Source organism: Chenopodium album, chromosome 22 (assembly GCF_948465745.1).
Source record: "Chenopodium album chromosome 22, dcCheAlbu1.1, whole genome shotgun sequence".
Lineage (NCBI taxonomy): Eukaryota > Viridiplantae > Streptophyta > Magnoliopsida > Caryophyllales > Amaranthaceae > Chenopodium > Chenopodium album.
The window spans coordinates 8,670,737-8,685,285 of NC_137855.1; the positions used below are offsets into that span (position 1 = coordinate 8,670,737).

The 14,549-nt window shown below is 34.1% G+C and overlaps 3 protein-coding genes across 5 annotated transcripts; 1 reads left to right on the forward strand and 2 right to left on the reverse strand.

Annotated features, from left to right (window-relative positions):
* Nucleotides 1-581: 581 nt before the first annotated feature.
* On the reverse strand, nucleotides 582-1,049 carry LOC145603886 (uncharacterized). Its single transcript, XM_081659859.1, has one exon. It carries the CDS (start codon nucleotides 1,047-1,049, stop codon nucleotides 582-584), a length of 468 nt encoding a protein of 155 aa, XP_081515985.1.
* A 2,497-nt stretch (nucleotides 1,050-3,546) lies between these two features.
* On the forward strand, nucleotides 3,547-5,870 carry LOC145606004 (uncharacterized). Its single transcript, XM_081662068.1, has one exon. It carries the CDS (start codon nucleotides 3,773-3,775, stop codon nucleotides 5,681-5,683), a length of 1,911 nt encoding a protein of 636 aa, XP_081518194.1. The 5' UTR covers nucleotides 3,547-3,772; the 3' UTR covers nucleotides 5,684-5,870.
* Nucleotides 5,871-7,029: 1,159 nt separating this feature from the next.
* LOC145604808 (gibberellin receptor GID1C-like) lies at nucleotides 7,030-9,960 on the reverse strand. Of its 3 annotated transcripts, XM_081660767.1 has the most exons (3): nucleotides 9,182-9,960; nucleotides 9,037-9,077; nucleotides 7,030-8,636 (listed from the first exon to the last, which is right to left on the reverse strand). In XM_081660767.1, the coding sequence occupies exons 2-3, from the start codon at nucleotides 9,037-9,039 to the stop codon at nucleotides 7,599-7,601; spliced, it is 1,041 nt and encodes a 346-aa protein (XP_081516893.1). In that variant the 5' UTR covers nucleotides 9,040-9,077; nucleotides 9,182-9,960; the 3' UTR covers nucleotides 7,030-7,598. The 3 variants fall into 3 exon arrangements, with proteins under 3 accessions (XP_081516893.1, XP_081516892.1, XP_081516894.1); XM_081660766.1 differs by lacking the exon at nucleotides 9,037-9,077 and having other exon boundaries at nucleotides 9,182-9,956; XM_081660768.1 differs by lacking the exon at nucleotides 9,037-9,077 and having other exon boundaries at nucleotides 7,030-8,682; nucleotides 9,182-9,955.
* Nucleotides 9,961-14,549: the final 4,589 nt, after the last annotated feature.

Below are 14,549 nucleotides of genomic sequence, written 5' to 3' on the forward strand. Positions count from 1 at the left end.
ATTGAATTATTTCTTTCAAAAAAAAAATATACATTGAATTATATGGAACTTGGGCCCATTATTTTAGTTAATAAAAACATGACAAATTAAGGTTGTATGCAGGGACCACATACAACAATTGTATGTGTAGCCTTTACTATTTATATACAGTATAAGCCTCAATTGAGAGGACAATAATTTGGAAACAAATACTCCCTCTGTTTTTAAATACCTGCTCCACTTTCCTTTTTCCGGCCGTTTTTAAATACTTACTCCATTTATTTGGAAAGCTTTACAATATTTAGTTAATTTCTCTCACCTGGTAGATCCAACAACATAAATCATAATTTTCTCCACTCCTTTTGCTTTATACAATTTTTAATCCTTTCACCCACCCCAATACCTCCATATTTTATTACATTCTCCAATTTCTTCTAAAATTCCATGCATGAAGAAATGGAGAAATGAAGCAAGTATTTAAAAACGGACGGAGTAATAATTATATAGGGTGATTTAAAATTTTATTTTCAGAATATACAAAGTGGTCCACTTATGTAGTTGTGTCTTGACATCTTTTTTGAGGGAACGCTTGTGGGATTTCATTAAAGGAGATCAATTTCCGCTAAAGTTAAGAGACTTTGCGGAAACAAACCTAAACAAATAAATTCATTACAACCTCTTGAGTCCCACCTAGCAACATGGTGAGCTAGATTATTACCCGCTCGCTTAACATGACAAACATAAAAACTAGCAAAACATTGAGAGAGAGAACAAATATCATCAATCAACATACACAAGGGAGTAAAGCCTCCTGCCTTCTTAATTCCTTGGACAATATTTAAAGCATCACTCTGCAATGGCACGTGTGAGTATCCAAGTCTGAGAGCAACTTGGAGTCCATATCTACATGCTGCGGCCTCTGCAATTTCTGGTGACAAACCAGCCAGCTCCTGGTGTGTAGCAGCAGCCACTCTCTTTCCCTCGTCATCACGCAACACCACCCCTAAGCCAGTCATGCTACCAACATATGCTTCACAGTTTATTTTTGTCACACCTTGACATCTTGACATCCAGTGTCACTCGTTTGTAAATTTTGGCCGAAGATCTTCCATAATTCATTTATCTTTAGGAAAATTTGTCAATTGCAACCATTTAAATTTTTTATTTTGTAAATTGCAGTCATTTAAGAAAATTCGCAAATTGCAGCCCAAAATTTATTGTAAATTGCAACCCAATTCAACTTTTTCATCGATTTGCGTGTCGAAACATATTCGATTAAGATTTTAAGGCCATTTTAGGCATTAAGAATTCGAATTGAGCTAAAAGTTTAGAAAAAATGACGCAAATGCCTTGTTTTGCGTAACAAAAAATGTATCGATTTGAGAGCAATTGCTTTTTCTGCTGTAAAACCGAGGAATTTATGTTAATTTTTGACACGCAAACCGATGAAAAAATTGAATTATGTTAATTTTTTAGGGTTTGAATTATCTTAATTTGCTGTAAAAACGAGGCGTTTATGTTAATTTTATGCCAATTCCGAACTCAAGTTGGGTCCTAAAGTTTAAAATGACCGCTAAAACTTTAATCGAATATTTTTCGATACGCAAACTGATGAGAAAATAGAATTAGTTTGCAATTTACAATTTATAACTACTTTTGAGTTGCAATTTGTTTTTTTTTGTTTTTTTTTTTAAATGAATGCAATTTGCAAAATACTAACTTTAAATGGCTGTAATTTGCAAATTTGTCTTATTTTTAAAAATAAAAAATGGCAAACGAAGGAACTGTTCACTTCATCTTAATTTCAGTTCAGCCCCAATCATTTCAGTTCATTTCCTAATTTTCTTCTCTCATAAAATTTTCATTTCAGCTCTATTCAGTTCAATTCAGTTAATCTCCAATTAATTCAGTAAAATGTGAAAATGCCAGAAGAGGCCATCAAGTGAATAAACACGTGGCATGAAGCAAGGCCTTGTTACCGGCTTTCGTTTGATTCTCTGTAACCAATAAAAAAATATGAACACATAAATAAAATGAACATTATTAATAAAAATGAACATGTAAATTAAATATATGAATCATTAGTACTAAAAAGTGAAAATGTTTATAAAAAAAATGATCACTTAGTATATTAAAAATGAATAACATTATCCTATAATCATATAATTGTTGAACCACGACCTTAAAAATAAACATTTAGTAAAGAAAAAATTATATACACATATAAATGAACATTTCGTAATAAAAAAAATGAACACGTAATATAAATATGGACATTAAATTAAAAAAATAGTGAACATATAAATAAAATGAACATTTAGCATGTTAAAAATGAACATTTATCGTATAATCATAGAATAGCTTACCATACTTGATACAAAGAACGTTTCATAAAATTATATGAACACATTAAGTAAATAGAACATCAAGTATAAAAACGAACACGTAAAATTAAGAACACATCAAAAGAAATTATGAACATTAAGTATATAAAAAATGAACATGATTTTTATATACATAAGTTCAATTTCATTGTATATAATGATTAATGAAAGATAAAGATATTTATAATATGTTCATTTTTTACTTACTAAATGTTCATTTTTAGTGTACTAAATGTTCATTTTGTATTTAACGTTAATTTTAAAGTACTACATGTTCATTGTTTTTTACATAAATTAAACACAAATTCGTTGTAATTATTTTAACTCTTAAAATTTGAATATCCACCTAAAATTTAATCTTAATTCATCGTAATAACAATAATTATCAGTCTATAATATGATAAATTAGGAATTACAAGTGCAAGATTGATAAATTTCATTAATTTTACAGTATTCATATATATAAAAAGAACCTCAAAATTACCTACTGATTCAGATCGCGACAATAGAGATTGCTACAATGGTGACAGAATTGGAAATTGCTGAAACTAGAAGAACTAAAAAGTTTAATGATTGAAGGATAGTGAGGTAAGAAAGAGATTTAATTAACTTATAAGGAAAGTAAAAACAAAAAAAAAAGAGGAGAAAGAAAATTTTGAGATGAGATTATAACAAAGGAGAGAGAAAATTAACATATACTTCGTCCGTTTTTTTATAGTTGCAACAGTTTGACTTTTAAATTATTCATGTGTTTCACTTTAACTAGTTTCGACGGTTTATACTTATGTAAAAATAAAGTCATGTAGGATCTTGTTGGATTCGTCTCGGTTTATAAAATTTTAATATCAAATTTTTATGATTTTTACATATTGATAATTAAAGATATTAACGATTGAAAACATACATCGACAAGCGTGAAAAGAGAAGTGTTGGAACTATAAAAAAACAAAGGAAGTATGTAAGAAAGAATAAAATAAAGTTAAGATATAAAGTAAGGGGAAAAAAATAAGTATGTTCATTTTAAAGCACCGCATGTTCATACATATGGTTGGTGTAGATAGCTTAGCTACACTAGTATGTACTTCGTAGGTAAGAATTTGTGCTTGTAACACCCAAAAAAAATCAAAATGTCCCTCGAAAGCTGCACTTCATTTTGAATTTGAAATGCATCGAATCCATCCAATTCCATCAACTTCAAAAATCAAAAATTAAAAACCCTACTTCACCTAAAACCCCTCTTTTCTCTCTCCTCCTGCTCTCTCACTCTTTCAAAAATTTCCCAACTTTATTTATCTCCTCTTTTTATCAGCCGTTCAATTAAACCCTAGAAATTCCCAATCACCTCACATTTTCAATCTTCTTCACCCCACCATTAACAAGATCCTTATTTGATTCTGACCCACTTTACTATGGCCAAAAAGAAACCTACCCATCAAACTCAAACCCCACAAAATCCCACAAAAATGGAGGAAAACAACCATCAAACTACCGCCGCCATTGATGACCCTTCTGCAAATGACAAGGATAAGCTCAAAAGCTTGCATTCCTTGAATGCAATGCTTCTTAAGGAGACTGTTGAGAAGCGGCAGGAGATTAAATCGCTTGACTCGGAGTTGACTCGGTGTAAATCGGAGGTTGAAGCGTTGAGAGCTGAGTTGACTCGGGTGAAGGATGAAGGGGCTGAAGCGGAGGTCGTGAAGGAGGTTGAGTCTGTTTTCATGGAGTCTGAGATGGTGGGATTGTTGAGGAGAGAGAAAGAAGGGGTTGAGAAGAGGTTGGAGGAAGTGGAGAGAGAAATGGGGGTTGTTGTGAAGGAGAGAGATGAAATGGAGAAGGCGAAATTTGATGGTGATTATGAGATTGGGTTGATGAAGAAATTGGAGAATGATCTTAGGAATGAGATTAGGAGAGAGAAGGAAGGTGTTAATCAAGCGATTCGAGAGCGAAATGAGATGAATCATGAGTTGGGTGTTCGAGCTGTGGAGATTAATCGATTGAGGGAGAAGATTGGTGTGGCGGAATCGAAAGAGAGGGGGGTTGTTAAGGAGTTGGAAGGGTTGAAGGAAAAGTATGAGGTTTCGGTAAAGGCGGTGAAGGAGAAGGAGGAGGAGATTGAGAGGATGGGGAGTGAATTGAGGTTGATGGAGAAGAATTGTGAGGGTTTGAAGGGAGAAATCGACGGTTTGAGCGGCGAGAAGGAGGCGGTTTCGAGGGCGAATGATGAGTTGTGTGATGAGAGGAGGAAGAACAATGCGAGAATCACTGAATTGGAGAAGGAAATTGAGCAATTGAATGGTGTTGTTTTGAGTGTTAGGGAGGATGAGGAGAAATGGCGGGAGAAGTTTTTCGAATTGGAGAAGAGTAATGCTGTGACAGTGGGGGAATTGGAGGAGGCTAAGAAGGGTTTGAGTGATTTGCTTGAGAGAAGAAATGAGAAGAAGAGGGAGATTGAGAGGTTGAAGGGTGAGAAGTCGAGTGTCGAAGCGAGGTTGGGAGAGGTTGAAAAGGAGCTTGAGAGTGCAAATCAAGTTAGGGAAGAGCTTGTTGAATTGAAAAGTAAGTTCAAGGAGGTGAACAATGTAGTTTGTGGGTTGAAGAATGAGTTGTTACAGGCTCAAGGAGAGTTGTCATTGGTGAAAGAATCGAATTCGAATAATGTCGAATTGAACAAGAAATTAGCCTCTGAGATTAGTGATCACAAGAGTGAATTAAGCCGAGTTACTAAGGAAAGGGATGAGGTTAAGAAGGCCTTAGATGAGGAGAAGAAGATTGGGGTGACTTTAGAGGTTAAGGTATCGGAAATTTCGAAAAGATTGGAGAATATGATTGAGGAATTAAGGACTGTCAGTGATACCCTTGAAGGAGAAAAGAAAGAGACTGTTAGCAAGTATAACAAACTGAAGGAAGACAAGGAGTTGATTGAGAAGGATTTGGCTACACACAAGGGGATAGTCAATGAGTTAGAGGATACAATGAAGGCGAAAACTGAGATGTTTGAGTTGGTGGTGTCTATGGTGCGAAACACTGTCAACCAACTGTCTATGGAAAACGAGAAGAGAGGTGATGATGCAGGGAACAAGGCGGCGAATGAGAGGAGCATCAGTGGTGAATTGAAACCGATTTTGTCGGAGTTGGAGGCGATGAGGTCGGTTTTTAAGAAGAGGGATGAGAAGGTAGGAGAGGTGCAACAGAAAATGGAGAGTTTGCAATACTCTTTGTTGGAGGAAAGGAAGAAGAAAAGCTTCTGGACTTTGGTTTCTTCTGCAACAACAATTTTGGCTGCTGTTGTTTCATTTGCTTATGCTTCAAGGGTTCGTTAATTGGTGAATAGTGAAAATCTTTTTTGCTAAAACAAAAAACTTTAGAATGACAAAATAGTTGACATTTGAAAACTAGGATGTTTTCTTCTTCTATGAAAGAATGACTGTTTAATTTTGTTTTACTTACTATTACTAGTATGCTTTTGATGAAAAGTAAATTTGCAATGCAATAATAATGAAAATTAGATGACAATGATAATGCATGCGTCTTGTATTCTTGTTTGTTGCAATTAAATTCATCCGTGTTCTCATTTAGGTGTACTCGGAAACATAATAGAACGGGTATAATCGTATTCGCATTGACAATGACAAAGGAACAAATGGTACGGAATTATAATAGCTGTTTGCAATTTGAGAAAGGGAGATATACATTGTCCTATGAATAAATCCAAAGTCCAACCACCAACAATGATGAAATTATTAAGGGGAGTGTAGGGTGTTGTATGCTACTATTACAAGGTTTAGAAGTGTATAACGTGGAGTCAAAAATCTCAACTAAGTAAGAATCAATCAATGTAACTTGTTTGGCAATTTGCTTTACTATGCCAAAAAAATCCAACTACAATCAAATCATATTCTGTATGTTTAAAAGCACACTTTCAAATTGCTAGCTTTCACAGACCACACAAATTCACTATTCAGTTTTCAGGCCCTCCCTCCTCATTGAGGAAAAAGGAAGAAAAAAGTGAGTGTGACAAATGTTAATCACATCAAATTGATGATGATTTAAGTAAGAATAATTGCCTGTCTGTCTTTCCAATCATTTCAATTAGACTCATTAGAAGTTCCAAAAGATTTAAATTGTAACCATGAGCTAATGGTTTTGCTAATACTCGGTACGGAGGACTCCGTACTGAGTTGTGTCTATTACGGACTTACGGAGTTGGATATTTTGATCTGATGGGTGTGAGAGTTTGATGCTGTTCGAGGAATTGTGCAACTTTAAAGGGATGCAGAATTGCAAAGCAGTTGGTTCTAATTACAGTGAATTACAACTTTAGAGGTCGGCTGGTATAAAAATATCGCCTCAACTGTGTGCTTACAGGGGTTGCATTTAGGCACACTGCAAATCAAAAGAAGATGAAAAAGAATAAACATTCAAAAACTGTCTTTTTAAACTTCACTAGATCTAACATACTTACATACAAGTAATACCCCAAATGATACTTCAAAACTCGCCTGCACCTCTGCCCTTACTCCGTGTTAAAAAGGGAGAGTATGCGCGAATTCATTCCAGCAAATAATCCCAAATACAGATATGACAGCTTGCACAGTAAAACAAACAGGCATGAAAACAGAAGTTGCCGAGTAAAGAGTTTCCAGAACATCAAACAAGAGAATTGAAATTAGAAGGAAAAATAGCATAAGATTGATCAGCACACTTTTACATTTAATATATTGAAGATATATATATATATGTATACACATACAGATTTTACAGTATCTATGAAGAAACATGTTGCCCATGTTCTTAATTAGTACTATACTACTATTAGCGTAGTTGCAAGCTCCATTCGGCAGAGCACCGCAGCCTGTCTAGTGATCTGCTTCTCCACCTTTTCGGCCAGAAGCAAAAAGAAACAACCAGCAATTGCCCCGAATTGCTCACAACTCTGTAAAGACCTACTACTACTATCAACCCCATATAGTAATGGAAATTGCCCAGTTGAGGCAATTCCACAACTACCAAACGACACTACTAAAATTCAGTTTTAAGCCGTTCTGCACCAGCAAGAAAGCCCAGCAATCATCGCTTTGACCACTGAAGGCAGCAACTAATTATCTACCCATACGTATTAAACAGATATCAAAGAGAATAATTAGCACTACTCACATAGTAAGTTGCACACTAGGAAGAGCGAGGTGCCCCAAAGTGGCTTGTATTAACCTTTCTTTTGTCTTCTGACTGAACTAGCTACCCATTAAGACCCATAAAGTCCCGGATTTCATCCATGACAGTGTAGAAGTGACAGTTATTTGGCAACAAGTAGAACCCAATTGTTGCCTCCTCCAAATATAGAAGCTTCACATCTTGACCATCTTTTTTCAGCCCTTCTACATAGGCCAATTGCCAATCTTGAATAAGATCCAATCCCGCCACCACCACAAGACTCTTAGGAAACTTCAATCCTTTGAGGCTTCGACCATGGGGACCAAATGGATTGCATGCTGGATGGTCCCGAGTTTCCCCTTCAGGAAGAAATGCTCTCCAATACCAATCGCGGTCTTGCAAAGTCACAAAATATTTCCCATCCAAACGATCTTCTGATTTAGTTCTCTCTTGTCCACCAAACATAGGATTGAGAAGAATGTTTCCAAGAACTTCAATTTCAGAATCAACTGCTTGTACAGCAACATTGTGAGCTATATTGCCACCAGAACTATCTCCGGCCAAGTATATATGTACTTTTGAGTCCTTACTCCGGAGCCAACTCTTTGAGTTCACCCACTTGAGAACAGTCCATCCATCATCATAGGCACAAGGATACCTATTTTCAGGGGCACGCCGATAGTTCACAGAAATTACAACAGCCTTACAAACCCCAACTAACCGCCGACAAAGTATGTCATAGATAGCACTATTGGAGGAGGAATGAGCAAAGCTTCCCCCATGAAAGAAGATTATCACCGGAACAACAACATCCGACTCAACAGGCTTTTCGAGATCAATAATACTCCACACTTTTGTGGACCCTTGCTCTTGGTCTTCTTCTTGTTCTTCTTCTACTTCTTCAGCTATGGCTGGACGATACACCCTACAAAGGAGGCTTGTACAACGATCAACAATAACATCAAAGGAAATAACACCATCAACCGGCTTCGTATCAGCCGGAACTTTACGATCAAGGTATTCGGCCAGGTAACGATTAAAGGTGCCATCAGGACGCCGAAGCATATTGTAATGCACTTTGAAATTTTGGATCAGGATCCATGTATTCAGTGGTACAACCCTCTATACATTACAAAAAAAACAAACAATTGAACAAATATCAACTTCCCTGGCCATTTTAACAAATAAATTCAACATAAGAACACAAAATTAACAAAATCCCAAATCAAATTCAACATTAATCGTGCAAAAACATCTCTATTTCCACATTAAGGCATTACCCAATTAGCTCAAATTGATCAGTACAGAATTAGCAAAATTAGCTTGATTGCTATAATTACTCAATTGCAGAATATAAACCCTATAATTAGTCATACCCACCAACAAAATGAACCCAATTCAGTTTGAGAAAGACTTAAACCTAAAAACCCCAAATGCTAAAAATTGCTACTAAAGTACTAAATTAACAAAAACAGAAACAAATTAAACACATAAAAGACAAAAAGATACAATTTTTTTTGACCATATAGCAGTAATTATCCCTCAAATTAAATCCCAGCAAAACTGAAAAAACATCAGACCCAGAAAAATTAAGATATCTGGGCAAATAAGAACACAATCAAATAAGCCAAAATTAAGATTAATAAACTAAAAAGGTGATAAATTACCTTAGACTCGTTAACATTAACTTCATTATTTCCAGCCATAGAAAGAGAATCTTGCGAAGAATTCAAAAATCCAGATAAAATCTCCAAAAACCCAACTCAGATAACATCAGAAATTCAACATAAATCTAACACAGAACGCGTGAAAAGGACAGGAAAATTAAAGAAGCAGCAAAACCCAGAAAATTAATTATTATTATTTTTTTTAATTAAGAAATGATGGGGGTTGAATTGTTGAAAGTAGGAGTAATAAATAAAGAAGAAAAAAAAAAAAAAAAAGTGGGCAGAATAATAACCAGTGTGGAAGTAGCTGCAATTTGTAAAGATACTTGATTAAGATTAAAGGAAAATAAATAAAAATTGAAAATTGAAAAATAAAAATAAAAAAGGGGTTTAAATTTTTCTTTCTTTGTTCTGCAACAAAACAGAGGAGACAAAGACAGGGAAGAAAAGAAGAGGAGGGGGAGGAGAGAGAAAGAGGGTGTGCAGGATAAAAACGTGAGGCGTAAAATAGTGACAACGCATATGCCACGGCTAACTAGCAAGTGGGGCGAATTGAATTTGGACACTATTGAAGAACAACAAGATGAAGAAGAAGAACAAAAACAAAGAGGAGAGAGAAATTTAATAAAGTTTTATTTTTTTTGAGGTGTTGAAGAAGCTATTTTTGTAGGGCCTTATCAAAGTTGGATATTAATTCAGATTTTAACAAATTTGGTGACGATATGGGTTTTTGATTTTTTAGTGTTTGTGTTGTTTATTAGGTAAGCGATGAGGAATACTGACCTCCTAGTCCGTTTAGATAGCTAGGAGGGAAGGGGTTGATGGGGCAAGCTGGGAGAGTGACTTAATATAGGGGGTTTGAACGGTTTTGAAGATTTGGTAAGTGATGAGGAATACCGACCTCTTGGTCTGTTTTGATGAGCTAGGAGGGAGGGGGTCGAGGGGTGAGACTGGGGAAGTGACTTGATATGGGGGTTTTGAATAGTCTTAAAGATTTGCTGATTCAGAAAGTGAGGGGGGTTAAGGATTGACGAATTGTGTTGAATGTATGGGATTGACGAATTGTGCTGAATGTATGAGATTCGATGGCGATGAAAATCTTGAGGAGGGATTTAACTTTTATTGTGGTTTTGTTTTATGTGATTTGTCAGTTTTCGGCTTGTGATTACATTTTGGCGTTTTCCGCTCAAATAGATAATGAATTAGTGATTTGTAGCTACTTGCTACAAAATAAGCTATTAGCATGTTAATCGAATAATTTCCAATTCTATCACTTTCATTAATTATATTTGAGAGAAATTAATGGTCAATATTTGATTTTGATGGTACATGGCTTAACTCCACACCACAACCTTTGGTTCGCCTAGTTTAGTATCTGGTCAAGTCAATTTTGAATTCAATAAGGTTTGATCAAAATATTTTTTAAATTTCCCGGAATTGAATTTATATGTTAGGTATGGGTATATGTCTTAAATCAGATTAGCCCCCTTTGAGCAACTATCGTGAGGGGCTCGTTGTTGTGGGCGTATTATATCAACACCTTTAAGGTTTAACCTCTAGCCACTATTTTATAATCCACACCATCATAAGATCGATGAAACTCTCCTTTGATATTGCCTTTTGATAAATTAACTCATTAGCGAACTATGTAATACTCCCTCCATTTTTAGATACTAGCTCTACTTTTCATTTCCGGCCGTTTTTAAATACTTGCTTAATTTCCTTATTTGAAAAGTTTTTACAATATTTAATTCATTTTTTTCACCTAGTGGACCCTACGTAAATCATATTTTATTAATTTTATATTCTCTCTCCTCTAATTTCTCCAATACTTTTGCTTTTTAAAATTTTTTATTCTTCCACCAACCCCACTGTCTTTATATTTTATAATTTTTTCCAATTTCTCCTAAAACTCCGCACACGGAGAAACGGAGCAAGTATTTAAAAACGAAGGGAGTATCCAAAGTTCTTGTTCTTTGTTTTTTTTTTTTGGTTTTTTTTTAGTTTTTTTTTTGGTGACAAGATTTGATTTCTTTAATTTTATTGTATGCATTTTTTATAAACAAAACTATTACACTACTTTTACAATTTTATCGAGATCGATTTTATTAAACAAGTATATATATTGTGTGCATGAAACTGCTAATTATCTCATTAATTGAAATAGGGGTCCTTATCAAGCGAGTTGATCACGCGCTGAGGGGTACTGACTCGAAAACTCTTTACATGTGCTCAATCATGCTCGCTAAAGTTTTGAGCCAATAAATCATGCTCAACTCGTGCTTGTTATAGTTTCAAGTCGAGTCGAGTAGCTCACGATCTACTCGTTAAAGTTTTGACCTTCTATATAATGATATGCCTTTATTTTTTTTGTTCAATTTATATTGTTTTCTTTTTAAAAGTTTACTCTTTCTTTTTTGATAATATAAATCAACACTTATTAAGTATCAAATTTGTTTAAACATGGTAGTAACTTTGTTTGTAAATTCTATATTAATAAAATATATTATCGAGTTGCTCAAGAGTTTATCGAATCGAATTATAGCTTGTTATATCTCAAGTCTAGTAGAATTTGAGTCGCGTTTAGACCGAGCGTTGACTGAGCCGAGTTTGACTTGCTCGCGAGCTGCTCAATTCAATTAGCATTCCTATATTGAAACAATAAATAAATTATTTATGTTCGATCAAGTCAAAAATACATCTATATGGATTTAGCTCAAACTTAGCTAGTTGTGGATAAAATCGGGTTTATATCAAGTATGGGATTAATGTTCGAGCCGAGAATTCAAATTGGCTAGTACGGATGCGTGCATAAAAAGAGTAAACCCCAAGTCCAAAAGAGTGGCCAAGTGGGTCATAAAAAAAAAATCTGTAAAAAAAACTTGATTTTTACTGTCTCCTCAATTACAGCTAACCCCAAAAATTAATTGCCTGCACGTGACATTGAGACCATTGATTAAAATGGATCACGTGATAGCCTCCTTCCTGGTTGCTACTACACACTTAATGATGATCATAAACCACAAAGGTGCAAATCTAGAATACCCAAAACGAGCAATCAAAAAATCAAATGGTAGTAATTTTTGTTCTCCACATGCTAACCATATGTGGACCTACTAACATACCACTAACACTTGACAATTGTACTTCAATTTTATTTTATTTTTTATTTCATCATTCATTTCTTTTTTTTTTTTAATTTAAAAAAGTTCATGAAGATAAGGACAATAGTAATAAAACAAATTGTTAAGAACTTTATTTTATGTCACATCATCCAAATATATGCATATCTCTTTTTGATAGATGTCATTTTAACAATAAATGAACCAATGAAATAGTACTCGGTAGTTTTTTTCATTGTCAAATTAATATTATAACGAATTATATGAATTATCCACTTTCAAAACTCCTTAATTAATCTACATGGAGTATTTCATATTTTTTTTTAGAGATATACACATTATTTCCCTGAAAATTAAAAAAAAAAAAAAAAGAATAAAGATATACACATTATACAGTTGTTCATTCAAAATATAACCTTTTTTTCATAATATTTGCGAATGGAATATACACTACAATGTAAGTATATTATGCGTTTACTCTTCAATTTCAAATAAGATGCTCCATTAAAATTTTCAAGGTGTATGTTATCAACATTGACTTTTTTTTTTTTTAATTATTATTATTATTATTATTAGCGCTAGAGCTATCAAACTAACATAACTGAAATTTGAAAGATAATTTACTTTGTAATTTCAAGGTTAGCTTATAGCCTTACACAAAGGGCTTGTTCTGATTGACTGAATTGAGCTAAACTAAACTGGACTTATTGGAGCTGAACTGAATATTTTATGAGAGACAGAAATTAAAATAAGAACTGATCTGAACTTATTGAAGCTGAGCTGAACTAAACTAAACTGAAGAGTTTAGGCCCAGTCTTTTTAACATTATTTTTAACAATATTTGTATGCAATATTTTTTATTTCAAGCTTGTCAATGCATCATTTTAATCATTAATATCTTTAAATTAGTATGTAAATAGTGCACAACTTGTTGCAAGTTTAATAAAACAGAGAAAATATACCATATAAAAACTAATAATATCTCCTTAATACAAACAATAATTCACCGTCAAGATTTAATAAGCAAATGCACGAAGTAGGAAGAATATGGGACCTAGAGAGTACTACTCAGTACTCCGTATAGTTTGCATGGACCATTCTGAAAATTCATTGATGGTAGGATAGCCAGTAGGTCTATGGTGGAATTGGAAGTAGCGATGATCTATCCATCTTGGGCTCTGTAGTGTGTACCCCTTCACCAATTATTGGACTAGCGCGTTTTTGATCGGGTCCAACTAGGGACTCCTTTAACTGGAGCCCGAAAAAATAAATATGCAAAAGTTGTAAACATTTGGATACCAGCTAACTTAATTGATCCACGGATTAATATTCCCATACTTTGTATCTTCTAGGATGGTACAATACACTCAATGATCAAACACCGGTCGACATTACTTGTCTTTCATGACTCTCTACGCTAGTAAATCAAATAGTTTGGAACATGGGATTATTACCAGATTTAATAACAGTTAAATCAAATGATTACGTGAACAGCCTTATTCTAATTATATTTTACAAAAATGAAGAAAATTGTGATAAGCTTTTTGAAAAAGAGATGCTTGTAATTTTTATCTTTAACAAAACTTTGTGCTGATGTGCATGTGCCATTATAGTTATAGCACTAAAAAATGAAATTACTTTATGAAATAAGCCATGCTTTGTTTTTTGCGAAAGAATTTATACAGTGTCCTTTAGCCACGTTTTTTCAGAAAAGAAGCGAAAAGAAATGATGTACTAATGAGCAAAGTTTGTAGTATCAAAGAGACTACACACTAGACCTACTTTGGTGCTCAACCCATCATATAAATACTAATGCGATTAGTGTTTACTATTAGTGCTTTCCCTTTCTTTTTTTAATGGTTTATATCGTTTTATCTTGAAGCTCATTGAGGGGATAAGAAACGTGTATCGGTACACTTTACCTTTAACCTACGGACTATCTATTTTCCGCTATAGTGGTCTTTTTCAAATGCATAAGAGGAGATTAGAACGTGAGATCAAAAAAGCCAAATCACCTACTATTTCCCCCACTAGGCCAAGCTTATTCATATACGAAGTATGCAGTACGGAGTAATTTTTTAACATTGTTATACCGGAGTTTCACATCAAAACAGGTCTAACTTGCTCTATAAGCTCTATGGCTCTCCTAACACTCCGTTTTTATCCTCTAAGTATGATCAATCATAACATATCGTAGCAACCTACAATGCTTAGACAAGTCTTGATTATAATGAAAAAACAACCTA